General features: G+C 51.2%; 1 protein-coding gene across 2 annotated transcripts in view; it reads left to right on the plus strand.

Annotated features, from left to right (window-relative positions):
* Window positions 1-207: 207 nt before the first annotated feature.
* The window catches only part of MTARC2 (mitochondrial amidoxime reducing component 2), a 40,044-nt gene continuing 24,316 nt past the window's right edge, over window positions 208-15,935 (plus strand). For both annotated transcript variants that reach the window (XR_006199042.1, XM_042925869.1), the window contains exons 1-4: window positions 208-494; window positions 6,228-6,401; window positions 10,821-10,983; window positions 11,955-12,095. Coding sequence is in view for 1 of the 2 variants with exons in the window: in XM_042925869.1 (XP_042781803.1) it covers window positions 208-494; window positions 6,228-6,401; window positions 10,821-10,983; window positions 11,955-12,095 (765 nt within the window). In the remaining variant the exon portion in view is untranslated. The remainder of the gene's footprint in view (window positions 495-6,227; window positions 6,402-10,820; window positions 10,984-11,954; window positions 12,096-15,935) is intronic.

Here is a 15,935-nt window from a genome sequence, read left to right on the forward strand (position 1 = left end):
GGGACCGTCGCGGCGCAGGCAGAGGGCGCACGCAGCGCGGGGAGAGCTGCGGCCTCACGTCCGGTTACCGCGCGGCCGCCTGCCACCTGGACGCGTGCTGCAGGGACTAGAGGGCCGGCGACCCGGCGACCGCGGCTCGTCCCGCGCGCCCCGAACCTCCAGCGCCCCCGCGCCCCCCCCTCCCTCCGCGCCCGCTCCCGCTCCGCCATGGGCGCCGCCGGCTCGTCGGCCCTGGGCCGCCTCGGCCTCCTCGCGTCGCGCCTCCCCGCGCAGCCCCGGCCCGGCTGGCTCGCGGTGACCGCGCTGGGACTGGCCGCCGTGGCGCTGGGGACCGTCGCCTGGCGCCGCGCGCGGTCCAGGCGGCGCCGGCGGCTGCAGCAGGTGGGCACGGTGGCGCAGCTCTGGATCTACCCGGTCAAGTCCTGCAAGGGGGTGGCGGTGAGCGCGGCGGAGTGCACGGCCCTGGGGCTGCGCTGCGGCCACCTGCGGGACAGGTAGGGCCGAGCCGGGCCGAACCGGGCCGGGGCTGCGCGATAGCTCCCGGGGGTCGGGTGGGGGCCCGCTCGCGGGAGGGAGAGTAGAGGTTTGCCTCCGGCGTTTCCTGGGCTGCCTGTTGGACGCCTTGCCTTTGATCCTTTACCTGGTAAGGTCAGTTCCTGTCTTGTTCAGATTTGGAAAGGTAGGTAGGTAGGGGCAAACCCCTGCCCCTCTCTAGATGAGAGGTTCCTCCTTTGTAGAAGGACGGGGCTGACCCGGTCGTCTCCCAAGTCTCTTGCTAGTTCTAAACTTTCTGATTCTATCTTAGGTCTGTAGCACAGTGGTAGAAAATAAAATGCTATGAGCACTCGTGGGCGGACCGCAGCAACGCTGAAACCAAGTCTTGTTCAAGGACACTGGCTTTGGGCTTGCTGGAGTTTGTTCCTCACATGTCTCTAGTCCTGGGGAAGGTGCCTAGGAGAACCAGGAGGTGGGGAGACTTGACCCGCTTTCATAAGTAATGAGCAGAGTGAAGTTTTGTGTTGGGGAGAAGGCGTATGGGGGGCTGCAAACGTAATATTTGCCATTAAGGGAAGAGTGTGTCCCCTCTCTCCAGAGGCAGAGTGGTCCTCAAGGAAGAACTTTGGGTAAAGTTTCCACCCACATAAGGCCTGGCGCATGGAAATTTCATTTCTCCTCTCTCAGAAAAGAAAAAGGTATCCTGTCATTTAACTCATCCCAAAGGTGAGGCTACAGAAACATACTCCTTGACACAGAATTATGCAGGATATCTGGAAGGCTCGCTCGATATGGTGAAGGATGCTAAACTCTAGAAAGAGTGAACAAGGAAGAACAGAATGCCCATCTTTTGTTCGTTTCAGTTAAGATGCCTTCCTATCTGGGATGGTTTTGCTGTGGTCCTCTCTGTATAGGGAGGAGGAGGTTTGCGAGGTGATTGTTCAAGGAATCTTCTAGCAGCGGCCGTCTGCTGCCCTGAGGTCCCTCTACGACACATGGATTCACTATTCTCCGAAGACAGCTGTCTTTAACAAATGTGGACGCTCGCAGCTTTGAAAAACTCCACACCCTGTCCTAGAGAAATATCGCGTATGCCGACCGTGTAACTCTTGGGGAGTTTCCGTCCACCTCCTTCCGGATTTCTAATCCTGGAGAGATTTTTAAAACTTAAATGTCCTGGGAGTCCCATCCCAGACCTATGGGATCAGAATCACCAAGAGTGAAGCCGTCTCAAGTCGTGTCTCAATCTCCCCGGGGGAATCTGATTCTGTGATGAGAGGGTGGTGTCTGGGGGCCAGTAAGGAGAAGAGCTTGGTCGCAGCTTGTTCAAGCGTGACCGATTAGAAAAGCCTTCTTACTGCTGGGAAGACCACTTCACTTTAGTGATACTGGACAGACTCCAAAAACAGGGAGGAGCGAATTCTCATGATGCACATCCAGAGAAAGTGGCTGTGCTACTTCCTTCCCCGCTTGAAGGACCGAAGTGATTTCTCAAGAGGGATTTCCGGTTCCTATCCGTGTCTCTTTTGATCGTCTAATGACTGTTTTCCCACTTCTGGTTGTCACTGCTTCGCTGTGATTATTGCACTTTCAAAACAACCCCTTTCTTCCGTCAATGAAAAAACAACAACAACTTTGTTTTGAACGACAAATGCTTGGGGTTTTGTGCGGTGGTGGGGTGTGGAGACTGGGATGAGACAGGGCAAGGCAGGGGAACGTTGACTCAGTGCGTCGGATGCCTCAGACCCCGAGCTGAATCCTGTCACATAGATGATCTTATGCAAGCCTCATCACAGTCTTGTGGGCTAGATATTATCTCCACTCTGCAAAACAAACAAACAAGCAAACAAAAACAAAACACAGTATCAGAAAGGATGAGCGTCTCACCCAAGATCACCAAACAGTTATGTGCTGGGGGGATTTGAACTCAGAGCTCTGTGGGTGCAGCAATCACGTGCTTTTTTCTGAAGGCAGTGTGATTTAAAAAAGCAAAGGTTGTACTGAGCCTCAGGAGACCCGGGCCCAGTCATCTAACCTCCCTGCACCTCATTTTTGTTTTTCATTCACAAAAGAGAGGGGTTGGACTTGACGGTCTCAAAGAGGCTATTTAATCTAGGTTTCATTTATTGAAGGATAATCGAAAGCAAGCTGGAAAGAACTCTGCTAAGTGACCGCTGTTCTCTCAACCTAAGACTTTCATAACGAAACTACTACTAGCCTTTAACGCAGGAAAAGACCTCTCGTATTTAATTCCATTTTGAACCTGTGTCTTTGGAACCCTTCTAAGAAGCTGGGTGGGTTCTTCCTCTCTAAAGGGCTCTGTGTCTCCGACTTCTAGAACTGTTTTGTTCAGAGCTCTGAACAGATCTGTGAATGTTTGGCTTGGGCACCCTGAACTTTGAGCCGGTTTAGAGGCCGCCTAGCAGAATGCTGGCCTTGCCTGATTGGCACAGACAGGGGGAGGGTTGGCTGCCCTCCTTGACCTTGTAAATCCGGCTCTCCTTAGTGGGCATATATGACTCAGTCTTTTGTGCATCTGCCGTACCCCTGCTGAAGCCAGCCCTTTATGTTTTGTGCACAGACTGTGATCTCCGGGAGAAATGAGATTTCTAATTTATTATCCTGAGTGTCATTTCCTCCTGACTTTACCCTCCTGCTGTCACCGGGTCCCTGCTCCCCCCCCCCCCCCCCCCCCCGCCCTTTTTCAGGCTCAGGCACTTCCACTTCCCAGGCCAATTTCTAAGTTTAGAAATAAGGTTTTCCAGCTGTCCTGGGCTCTGCTCGCCCACCTCTGTGGCTGTTCAGGGCACCGCTGGGTTTTTTTTTTTTGGAGAATATGAGCTCCAGCCTCTGCATTGATTCTTAACACCACACACCCATGCTTTATGCGTAAAGGAAGGTGTTCGTTTTGGGACAACTTGGTCATGAAGAATCCACAATCCAGACTTAACGTTCTTTCAGATCTGGCAGAACAGAGATGATTGTTCATTCACTGGGCATCATTTGTGTGCAAGAGATGACAAATGGCATTACCCCAGTGGACAGGGTAATGAGGGTGGTCGCGGTATGTTACAGGCAGCAGCGTTTTATCTTGGGTCGGTGTCTCTGTCCCGTCCCGGTGTTAGACTTCCTGCAAGCTGCCACTTGCCTTTCCGGTTGCAGCAGGTGGCGTAAAATGTCCAGCGCCCCCCCGCCCCCCCCTTCTCACTGTGAACACCCAGGGGTGACCTCCTGTGCTGCAATACCACTGGCTGGAGCGCAGGGCGGCGCTTGTGAGCCCGCGGGAAGGGCTAAAGTGGAGGTGGATGGGGAAGGGGGGGCGGGATGAGAAAACAGCCCAGCGAGGGACTCGCTGTCAGAAATAACCTGCAGATACCTGTTGGGACATGGGTCTGGCTTGTGTGCAGATCTCAGAGGGAGTCTTGTTTGGTGCTAAGACTTGTGGCCAGCTCGGAGTGCCGGCGGCGGTGGTGGGGTTGACCAGAGCAGGGTCACCCGGAACTCCGCACCCACGGATGAGGCTGGAAATAGGAACAGGGCCCAGCCCGGGGGGGAATGGAGCTGTAACGGAGGAGCAGGGATTCCCTTGGCCACAGAACCCCATAGGTGAGTAGGCCAGACAACCCTGGGAACCTTCTAGAAGGTTCCTAACTTACCTAGAAGGAAGGAGGCAGCTTACCTAGAAGGAAGGAGGCAGCTTCTCAGAGGGACGGAGCCTGCTACTGCCCAGCGTCACCAGCTCCGGGATGGGAACAGCCGAGACAGTTCCTAAGATGCCTTTGCACGGTCCTGCCTCCACTGCCATACCTGGACACCAACACGCATGCTGGTTAACAGGGCACAGGTGCCAGCGAGGGGGGAAGGGACACCACTAGGGTCCGGTGAAGGCAGGGACTGAGCTGTCTGCACTCTGAGATCAGACATCCTCATCAGGTTCTTGCAGGCGTTCCCACTTGGTTCCAGTCATATTTGGAAATGTCTCTCTTAGAGGAGCTGCCCCTCGTTCTGGAAGGCGCTGTCCTTTTTGTCCTACTCACGTTTGGAAAACCCCAGCTTTCAGCTGCTGCTTGTACATCAATGCCCGCAAGAGTTCCTCACCCGCTGCACTTGTGTTCTGTCTAAAATGGGTATTGAGGGGCGCCTGGATGGGTCAGTCAGTTAAGCATCTGACTTTGGCTCAGGTCATGATCTCGCAGTTCGTGGGTTCGGGCCCCACATCAGGCTCTGTGCTGACAGCTCAGAGCCTGGAGCCTGCTTTGCATTCTGCGTCTCCCTCTCTCTCTCTGCCCCTCCCCGGCTCACACTCTGTTTCTCTCTCTCTCAAAACAAATAAACATTAAAAAATGTTGAAAAAAAAGGATATTGAAACTTACTCTCTAGAGGGCAGAACGCTTTTTAAACTCTTTTTTTTTTTTTTTTTTTTTTTAGTAATCAAAGAGTTGTGTGGAATAACCCAAAACATGCACTCTGCTGAAGATCAAAGCGTAGGCGACCTCCCCGGACCAGCCTCCCTCCCCCTTTCCAGCTTACCCATCCCCCCCACCCCCACCCCAGATAGGATGCGGTGTGAAAACCGAGGCCAGAATAGCAGCTCTCTAGAGATGAGTCGAGTTCTGATCTAACTTGTGGTTTGTGAGAATTTTCATTCTCTGAATCAGAACATGCGCACAAGGAAGAAAGGCTAATTGGGGGTCTCCTGACGACAGATCTGCGGGCCATGGGAGGTTAAACAGAGCGGAGGCCCGTTTGCATCCTTCGGAATCACGGACATAACAAGAATCTGTCTAGGGTTCTAGATGACTTGGGCCAGCAGTTTTGGCCCCGTCTGGTTCCACAGCGAAAAGACCTAGAAGACATTTCGCTTCGACCAGGGGCTCGGAGGAGTGTTGAACAGACACAGGGAAGTTTCTGACCAAAGCAAAGCCCCAAACTGAGCACCATAATTACTTAAGCGGTGAAGGGAAGGTCCCTAAATCAGCCTCATTTTCTGGATTTTTGGAACTGGGGATTTTCTTTTCTTCAAAAAAAATTTTTTTTAACGTTTTAAAATTTATTTTTGGGAGACAGAGATAGAGTGCCAGCAGGGGAGGGACAGAGAGAGAGGGAGACACAGAATCCAAAGCAGGCTCCAGGCACTGAGCTGTTCAGTACGGAGCCCGATGTGGGGCTCAAAGCCACGAACCGTGAGATCATGGCCTGAGCCAAAAGTTGGACGCTTAACTGACTGAGTCACCCAGGTGCCCCTTTTTATTTATTTATTTTTTTTGATGTTTATTTTTCGGAGAGAAAGAGAGAGAGAGAGAGAGAGAGAGATGATGTGAGTGCACAAGCAGGGGAGGGGCAGAAAGAGGGGACAGGGGATCTGAAGTGGGCTCCATGCTGACAATAGCTTCAGTGCAACAAGCCTGATGTGGGGTTCGAACTCATGAACCACGAGATCATGATCTGAGCCAAAGTTGGACTGAGCCACCAAAGTGCCCCAAGAACTGGAGATTTTCACGCATTGGCCACATGTTCTCTCCCAGGGCTGTTTCTTGTAAAGAAGCTCCTTTTGGGGGCACCATGTTTTGGACCCAAAGAATTTGGCCAGGTCTGGATAATTGTCTGGGAAAAAATGGTTGGATCCTGAGTGCGGGTAGGGGGAGGGTTTTGGTGAAATAGAAAGCTAGACGGAAACCACTGAGAACGTGGAAGAGGCCTTTCTGAGTGTGTTCTCGTCTGTTCCTTGGCAGGTTTTGGCTGGTGATTAAGGAAGATGGGCACATGGTCACCGCCCGGCAGGAGCCTCGCCTGGTGCTGGTGTCCATCACCTATGAGGGCGACCGCCTGATCCTCAGGGCTCCGGGCATGGACCAGCTGGTTTTGCCGGGCAAGCTGCCTTCTTCAAACAAGCTGCATGATTGCAGGTGCGCTGCCTGGGGCCCCCGGGGACCTGCAGCGGACTTGATTTTCCTGCGGGCTTCTCCCTGCACCCTGTCTTGTTACAGTGTCTATAGTAGCTGATGAGTTTGGTCAAGGAAATATTTTTTAAAAATGTTTGGTTATTTTGACAGCAAGAGAAAGAGAGAGAGAGGGGTGGGGGAGGATTCCAAGCAGGTTCCATGCTATCAGCATGGAGCCCGACTCGGGGCTCAATCCCATGAGCCCTGAGATCATGACTGAGCTGAAATCAAGAGTCTAATGCTTAACCAACTAAGCCACCCAGGCAGGTGCCCCGGTAAAGGAAATATTTAAGAGGTTTGTCCTGGGCTGGGATCAATCCCGTGGTCAGGTGCGAGTGGATGAGGCAGAGAGCTGTTTCCAGGGTCCCTGGGATTTGTCTTAATCAGGTATGCTAAGGAGTGCAGATGTGGAAATGACCGTGATGTGTAAGGACATACAGATCTCTGGAAACAGGAGGCTTGGCATGTCATAGAGGGCCACATAGAGGGACCCCAGGGTTGGTCAGGAGGCGGGGGCTGAGGTAGGGTGGGAGGTCAGGGGGAACGACCTCAGCGAGCAAGAGCCTTTATTGTGGTTTCCACAGGAGGTACCGGGCACGGCAGGATAAACAGCTTTAGGATTGGCTAGTTTGAGTAATTCCAGTGGGCTCTGGGGCATAGAGGTCCTGTCCCTGTTTGTCTGGTACCTGGCCCTGAGTATTCGGGCAGGGTGACAGTGGCCTGGAACATAAAAGCAGACAGGGGAGGAGGCTGGGGTGGGGACTCTGGATAGGTTGTCATGCACACGAAAGGCGCCCTTGCAGGTGGGTCGTTTACTACCCGTAGGAACTGACCAGACTTGGGAAGGACAGTTCCTTCCACGTCGGCAAGATCCCAGGATGTCAAAGCATCAAAAAGACAGGAAATACAAAAGCGTGATTGATACATATGGGGGGGGGGGGGCGGACACAGGGCCAGTCTTTAGAGTTTGTCTCTGTTTATTCAAGTTGGAGGGGCTTCGCTTCAGCAGTGGCAGCCCGCGCCCAGCCAGGCAGACGAGGCAGTGAGTGGAGACTATACCAGCCGAATCTCAGGGTTGGGTGAGAGGGGTGCAGGAGCTTCTCGAGGTGATGTTGCAGCCTCTCAGGTCTGGGATTGAGACTGAGGCACCTGTTGCACCAGTCAGATGTGGGAGATTCCCACCTCTGGCCTCCTAGACACGTCTCCAGCCCTGGGCTTCCTTCCAGTCTGTAGGACCCCTGCAGGGCTGTCAAATGCCACGGCTCAAGGGGGCCTTGTCCGGTGCTTCCCGGAAGTCCTAGAGGCTAGGGCACTTGTCATTTTCAGCATGTGGAAATTGAGGTTGTCCATAGGTCCCCAAGGCTCAGAGGACGGCCACAGAGTGCTCCCTGTGCCCTGATTGTATACTTTTTCAAGCAAAGTGTCTGAGCTTAAAACTACCCTTTGGAGCGCCTGGGTGGCTCAGTCAGTGAAGCGTCCAGCTTCAGCTCAGGTCATGATCTCGCGGTCCATGGGTTCCAGCCCCGAGTCGGGCTCTGTGCTGACAGCTCGGAGCCTGGAGCCCGCTTCGGATTCTGTGTCTCCCTCTCTCTCTGCCCCCCTCCTGTGTGTGCTCTGTCTCTCTCTCTCTCAAAAATGAATAAACATTAAAAAAATTAAAAAGGATTATGGAACATTATGTGTCAAATGTGGAAGAGCGTGGATTTTGCATAACATTCTAGAAGAATAGGAGAAGCCGAGGGGTTACCCCTCGAATGGCTGAGGGGTAGGTACCGCCTGCTGCAGGGATAGGGGAGAAGGGACCAGTGGAAGGGCAGCGTTCGGGAATGAGAAAGAGGTTTTGCTGTTAGTATTCTCTTACCCACCAGCTGCTTTCTACTTTTCAAAGTGCCCACAGTAGGCTCACCTGGGGGACGGAAGCTGGGGGACAGAAGCGTGTGCTCATCCACGGGTGTTGCTGTGAGGGGTTGAGGAATGTGCTGGATCCAGGAGCAGGTGCTGTGGGAACTGATGAACAGTGGGGTCGAGTCTGTTCCAAGTAATTTGTTGTTTGAGGAGACTTTTAGGGGCAAGGCTGAAGGCCAGGAGGGGACCTTGAGAAGGCTTTGGGACTGAATTAAGAATTAATCAGAGGTCAAGCAATGGGTCCCTGAAGAGGGGTTAGAGAGAGAGAGAGAGAAAAAAAAAAGAGCCCAGGAAACTTGAGAGCAGCATGGAGATTCGACAGGGGGCTGGAGAGGCCATTTGAAAAGAAAGTGAGTCTAAAGGTCAGAGTGGGACTGGGGACATCGGAGAGCACAGGGCTTTTTTTAAAAAAAATTATTTTTTTAATGTTTATTTACTTTTGATAGAGACAGAGTGCGAGTTGGGTGGGGGATTGCAGAGAGAGAGGGAGACACAGAATCTGAAGCAGGTTCCAGACTCTTAGCTGTCAGCACAGAGCCCGATGTGGGGCTCAGACCCACAAACCATGAGATCATGACTGAGCTGAAGTCAAATGCCCAACCAGCTGAGCCACCCAGGCACTCCAAGCATCCGACTCTTGATCTCAGCTCAGGTCTTGATCTCTAGGTCGTGAGTTTGGGTCACGTGTTGGGCTCTGTGCTGGGCTTGAAGCCTATTTGAAAACAAAAGGTAGGGTGCCTGGGTGGCTCAGTCGGTTAAGCATCTGACTCTTGATTTTGGCTCAGGTTGTGATCTCACAGTTCATGAGTTCGAGCCCCATGTTGGGCTCTGTGCTGAGTGTGGAGCCTGCTTAAAATTCTCTTCCTCTCTCTCCCTCCCTACTCCCTGCCCCGCCACTTTTTCTCTAATCATGAGTATACTCTTTTTCTCTGTAAAACTGTCTCTGGCGGTCTAGTGGTTAAGATTCGGCACTCGTGTCTCTAAAAAAAAATGTGGACTATTAAAGAAGACCTTAACCATATTTTAAAAAAAATTTTTTTTTAATGTTTATTTATTTTTGAGACAGAGAGAGACAGAGCATGAATGGGGGAGGGTCAGAGAGAGAGGGAGACACAGAATCTGAAACAGGCTCCAGGCTCTGAGCCGTCAGCACAGAGCCCGACGCGGGGCTCGAACTCACGGACCGCGAGATCATGACCTGAGCCGAAGTCGGACGCTCAACCGACTGAGCCACCCAGGCGCCCCAACCATATGTTTTTAAAATGGATGGGAGTGGGTGTCAAACCACCATGGCATTTGGATTCCATTGCATGCTTTCAGGGCATAATTTTATATATTTGTATATTAGTATACATAATACACTTTATAATAATTTTATTTTTATTTTTTTAAGTATTTATTTTGAGAAACAGCAGAAGTAGGGGAGGGGCGGGGAGAGAGAGAGAGAATCTCAAGCAGCGCACAGCTTGATGCGGGACTCAAACCCAAGAACCTCGAGACCATGACCTGAGCCAGAGTCAGATGCTTAACGGTTTGAGCCACTCAGGCGGCCCTGCAATAATTTTATTTTAAATGTCAGTATGTATAACTCAATGGAACTTATATCTTCCACAACAAATTAAACTTACCATAAAAATAGTTTACATGTCCACTTGCAATTCTGTGAGGGGTGCGTAGCTTTTGAACATTTTTTTTTAGTAGTGCTCAAGCAGAAAAAGCATTGTGTTATCTAATGGAATCTGTGCCTGCCTTGTGGGTAAGTACTGTATTATTATCTCCAGTTTACAACCGGAAACACAGCGTCAGGGGAGTTGAATGCTTGGCGTGAAATCACAGAGTAGAGCACGGTGGAGTTTCAGGTGCTGCCAGACTCCAAGCTCAGGCTGCATCTGCCACACCAGAGTCCCTTCTGAGAGCATCCTGCATCCTTGCTACTCAAAGTGTGGTCCGTGGACCAGCAGCTTAGCCGCCCCGAAGCCTGTCAGGCATGCACAGGCTCAGGCTCCAGTCAGACCTTCTGGATCAGCGTGTGCATTTTCACACGATCCCAGTGATGTGCAGGCATATTAGGCTTTGAGAAGCTCTTCCCTGGAGCACATTCTGCAGATTCCCCTCCTGCTTCTGTTCAGCTTTGGCCGTTGGCCTGAAGACGTGCGGTCCAGCTACTCTGTCTTTACAAATTTTTTTTGAATGTTTATGTATTTTTGAGAGAGATTGAGACCGAGCATGAGCGGGGGAGGGGCAGAGAGAAAGAGAGGGAGACACAGAATCCGAAGCAGGTTCCAGGCTCTGAGCCGTCAGCATAGAGCCCGACACGGGGCTCAAACTCAAGAACCGTGAGATCGTGACTGGAGCCAAAGTCGGACGCTCAACCGACTGAGCCACCCAGGTGCCCCCAAGCTGTTCTGTCTTTAGCGCTAATCTTTCAGGGTGTTGAGGCAGGAGAATAACTCTGGTGTTCTCTTGTGACCCTTCCAGGCTGTTTGGGATGGACATCAAGGGCAGGGACTGTGGCGACCAGGCAGCTAAGTGGTTCACCAGCTTCTTGAAAACAGAAGCTTTCAGGTTGGTTCAGTTTGAGGATCACATGAAGGGAAGGTCATCGAAGAAAATTTTCTCTACCCTTGTACCGAATTACCAGGTGAGCTTACAGAGAGCTGCCCTTGGCTTCTGCCAGTCACCCCTCTGTGTCGGGCTTCCTTCTTGGGATCCCAGTTAGGAGAGTGTAGTCATGGCCCAGGGGAGGAGGACGGAGGGTGCGTTCTGGGCAGGTGTTGGGGACGGAGAGGGAAGGGCCTCCAGGTGGAGCGTGGAGGATAGATTGCGGCAGGTACCATGGAGGGAGAAGCTAGGGGTGACCCCCAGGGAGGTGGGGGGCTCAGGAGAAAACAGGTTGGGAAGGTGAAGTGAAAGGTTCGTTTGGGACTGAACCAGGTTTCCTAAAATTACAGAAGCGGGCTTTCTCCCAGGGCTCCCTTGGCCATCAGTGTGGTGTGGTTATTTTGGGCACTGAAAGGGTATCTTCTGAAGGAGGCCACCTCTGGGCCAGCCGTAGCCCAGAGACCACAGCCTTTGATTTTGCAGTGAGAGAAGGTTTAAAATGCTAGCCGCTTAGGCAGCCCTCCCCTTCCTCCTTGAACTACAAGCTTTTTGAATGCTTTGTTCACTGCTGTTATGCCATCTAGAACAGTGCTGGGTACAGAGCAGGTGCTTAATAAATGCACGTGGAGTGAATGGGTGCCGCCTGAAGAAATTATGGGGACAGTGTGGTGGATTGGCAGCCTGTTTTACAGCAGTGCTGTGGGAAGGGGGTCACTGCTGGGTGCTGGAGTGAGGAGCAGGGGGAGTCCTGGAAGGTGACGCAGCCCTGAGCCCTGGCTGTTGCCTTGTGTGTGTGTGAAGGGAGCCCCTGCGAGGCTCCGCGGCAGGAACCGGCCTGGCACTGACTTTGGCTGTTTCTAAGACCACGGGGTCTTCTCCCCTCATTGAACACCACTGTCCCTCTGCATTGTGCCCCCTGTACACACCACTTCCAGACTTTGCTTAGCTTTCTGTTGGGCTGAGGCATTTCACGGGCCAGTGAGGTCTGATGGTGCCATGTTCTTGGCTCAGGTGGCCTACCCAGACTGCAGCCCGATCATGCTCCTCTCGGAAGCCTCCCTGGTGGATCTGAATACCAGGCTGGAGAAGAAACTGAAAATGGACCAGTTCAGACCCAGCATTGTGGTGACAGGCTGCGATGCCTTTGAGGAGGTAAGAGGCTCATAGCTTCTGTACATTAAGCTCTAACGTGCTGATCAAGATGCTAACAGAGCTGCTGTTCCTTTTACCCAGCGCCAACTCAGACCCTCCATGGGGTCTCTTCTTCCCTGAGACTTACCTTAACCTTGTGGACTTGTGTCCCTATTGCTGCCACCATCACCTTGCTGGCCTCAGGGGTGCGCTGCTCACCCTTTCATGCCTGGGCCCCAAAGTGAGCAATCAGATCTCCACATTGCGTTAAGTCTGAAATGAGGCTAGACTGTATCATTATAGCTCAGAGATCACTAAAAGGAAATGAAGATGAAGAGAACAGCCAGGAGTGCTCAAGGATTTGAGATTCCTGGAAGGCCCAGACCCCAGAGTGGAGGCCGAGAGGGTACAGGAGATCTGCCTTGTGAACAGGGCCCTGGAGACATTGTATGCCATGGCCTGAGTTCTCTCCCAGAGGACCCACATGCTCTCCTGCATGGCTAATGGCAGAAATTTCCACCCTCTCCAGACACAGCCCCTTGTAGCCCTGAGGGGACAAGCACATCAGAGCCCAGCTGTCCTGCAGTCTGTATGGAAATACATAACTGGGTGTTGCTCTGTGCTAAGAAATGTTGGCAGTCCTATTAAACATTGGGGGTGGGCTAACCTTTATGGACCCTGGAAGTAATGACAAAAAAATCCATTTATTGGGTGTTTTCTGGGTACCAGGCACCGAACTAACGTATTACTTCATATAAATTACTCATTTGATCCCGACAAAAACCCTGTGAGGTCTGTACTATTGTCTCCTTTCTATAAGGAAATTGAAGCTGGGAGGTATTACCCACTTGTTGGTCATGTAACGGATGGTTCTGGCATTAGCACCTCAGACTTGTAACTCCAGTTTCTGAGGTGTAGGAGTCGTGGTTCCAATTTAGAAATACCAAATAGCTGACTCTGAGGGGAGAGGCTCTCCATTCATTGCCCCCTTGGGTGGCCACGTTTCCTTTTGTGCGAGTAAAATGTGCCCCTATTTGCTGATAAGTGTTGTCCTTTAGAATAAACCTTTGTATTGAGGGGCCCTTGGGTGGTTCAATCCGTTGATATCAGCTCAGGTCATGATCCCAAGGTTATGGGCTCCATGCTGAGCGTGGAGCCTGCTTAAGATTCTCTGTCTCCCTCTGCTTCTCTCCCTGGCTTGTGTTTGCTCTTTCTCTAGAAAAAAGAAAAAAAAAAAAAAAAGAATATATCTTTGCATCCAGTGTGGTATAAATTCTTTCATACGTAGGCACTTTATTTGGTAATTTAAAAAATAGCAGTATATACAGAAGTTTTCTACTTGTTGATGTTATCCTGTCATATGTTATCTATTTCCTATAATTTCTTTTTATATTCATTAAAATGTTTTTCTTTTAAAGTTTATTTATTTTTTGAGAGAGAGAGAGGGCACAAGCAGGTGATGGGCAGAGAGAGAAGGAGAGACAGAATCCCAAGCAGAATCCCAGACAGAATCCAAAGCAGGCTCCAGGCTCTGAGCAGATAGCACAGAGCCCTATGTGGGGCTTGAACTCATGAACTGTGAGACCATGACCTGAGCCAAGATCAAGAGTCAGATGCCTGGGGTATCTGTTGGTTAAGCATCCTACTTCAGCTCAGGTCATTATCTCATGGTTCATGGGTTTGAGCCCCGTGTCGCGCTCTGTGCTGACAGCTCAGAGCCTGGAGCCTGCTTCAGATTCTGTGTCTCCCTCTTTCTCTCTCTGCCCCTCCCCCACTTGTGCTCTCCCTTTCTCTCAAAAACAAATAAATAGACATTAAAAAAAAAGTCAGATGCTCAACCAACTGAGCCATCCAGGTGTCCCCAAAATGTTTTTTTTTTTTTCCCAAATTGATAATCTATAATGGGCCAGGCACTGTGGCTGGGAGCCCTGGATACAGAGGTGAAAAGATACAGATCCTACCCTTCAGAATTCCCTGATATGAGCAGAAGAGCCTCAAGGCAATGACAGCTTGGTGTGAGAAGAACTGTAATGCACATGCTTAGCCGGTGCCTAGGATGTTTAGAAGTAGAACTGCCTAAGTCTGCCTGTCGAAGGGGGGTGTGGGGGTGGGTCAGATCAAGCCACCTCGAAGCCATGCTGTGTATGTGTATAGCTGTGTGTGCTCTGTGTGCCTGCAAGGGTGAGCGAGGGTCGTTGTGGGTATCAGAGGCAGCCAGTTGAAGACCTAAAAGCACGAGAGGCCATGACATTGAGGGGTGCCCGGGAGCATTTCAGAAGCACAGAACTCTGGGGGCAAAAGAGAAGTGGCAGGAGGAGGCTGGACCCAGAGCTGGCTGGAGCCCGCCAGGCCAAGGGGTTTGCATTTTATATTGTGGATATTGAAAGCAGGTGATGGTTTTGAACAAGGAAGCAATTCGTATTTATATCCCTCAAGCAGATGTTACTGAGGGGAGCACAGTGTGCCAGGCTTGCTGTTACTCTGGCAGCTCTCTAAATGTGCCCGGGAAGGAAGGGAGACCCAAGGCTGGAACACCAGTGCGGTGCTTACTCACCAGAGGGTCTTTTTGAAAAGCTGTAGATTAGTGGGCCTTACCTGGAGCCCGCATGAAATTCGTGATAAAGCCCCAGCCCTCGGGAGTCTCATGCCAGCGGCTACAGATGAGGCAGGACAGGAAGGGACCTTGATGCTCTTGGGTTGTTGGCACCTTGAGGGAAGAGTCTTGATTTTTCTCCCCAGGAATAAATCCAGATTTTGTGGGACTTAGAGTTGATAACAGTCTGGGGGGCTTCCTTTAGAAAAGAAAATAGCAGTTAGGTACAGGGCCTAGAAAGGGTCTGGTGCAAGAGAGGGGCCTAACCTGCCTGTTTCTCCCCCGTGGTCTAGTAGTGTGCACGAGGGTGGAGCCCTTAGACGCTGCATGCTCTGCGGTAATGCAAGTGGCTGGGAATTGGATTAGAAATTAGTCCGTGGGGATGCCCGGGTGGTTCAGTCGAAGTGTCCGAAGTAAGACACGATCTTACGGATCGGGAGTGCGAGCCCTACATCGGGCTCTCTGCTGTCTGCGCGGAGCCTGCTTTGGATCCTCTGTCTCCCTCTCTGCCCCTTCTCCGCGCTTTCTCTCTTTCTCAAAAAAAGAAAAAACAAAAAAGAAATTAGTACATGAAGCAGAAATTCTGTCACAGGAATCCTATAATTGCTCCATCATTTTCTGAGGAATTTTATTTTAGGGAATACAATTGTTCTTGATTTATCTCTACTGAAGATACGAATTTAAAAAACATTTTTTTTAATGTTTATTAATTTTTGAGAGACAGAGACAGAGTGCAAGCAGGGGAGGGACAGAGAGAGAGGGAGACACAGAATTGGAAACAGGCTCCAGGCTCTGAGCTGTCAGCACAGAGCCTGACTCAGGACTCGAACTCAAGAGCTGTGAGATCATGATCTAAGCCGAAGTCGGACGCTTAACCGGCTGAGCCACCCAGGTGCCCCTGAAGATACTAATTTTAGTAAGATTTTGAGCCAGGGGAATAAGAAGAAAAGATACTTTTTTTTTTTTTTTTAAGTTTATTTATTTTGAGACAGAGTGAAAATCCCAAGCAGGCTCTGCCCGGTCAGCAACTGAGCCCAACGTGTGGCTCAGGGCTCGAACTAATGAACCGTGAGATCATGGCCTGAGCAGAAACTGAGAGCTGGATGCTTAGTCAACTGAGCCACCCAGGCGCCCCAAAAAGATGCCCTATAGCCAGATTCCAGGCTAAAGATTTTTGCTTTCCTGGAATTTGCTAAGAATTTTTGTTCTCCTATAACTTGTCAAAGTGAACCTAAGGCTAATGTGAGCCTAATCTCATCCTCTTAGGC

This window comes from Panthera leo, chromosome F3 (assembly GCF_018350215.1).
Source record: "Panthera leo isolate Ple1 chromosome F3, P.leo_Ple1_pat1.1, whole genome shotgun sequence".
Lineage (NCBI taxonomy): Eukaryota > Metazoa > Chordata > Mammalia > Carnivora > Felidae > Panthera > Panthera leo.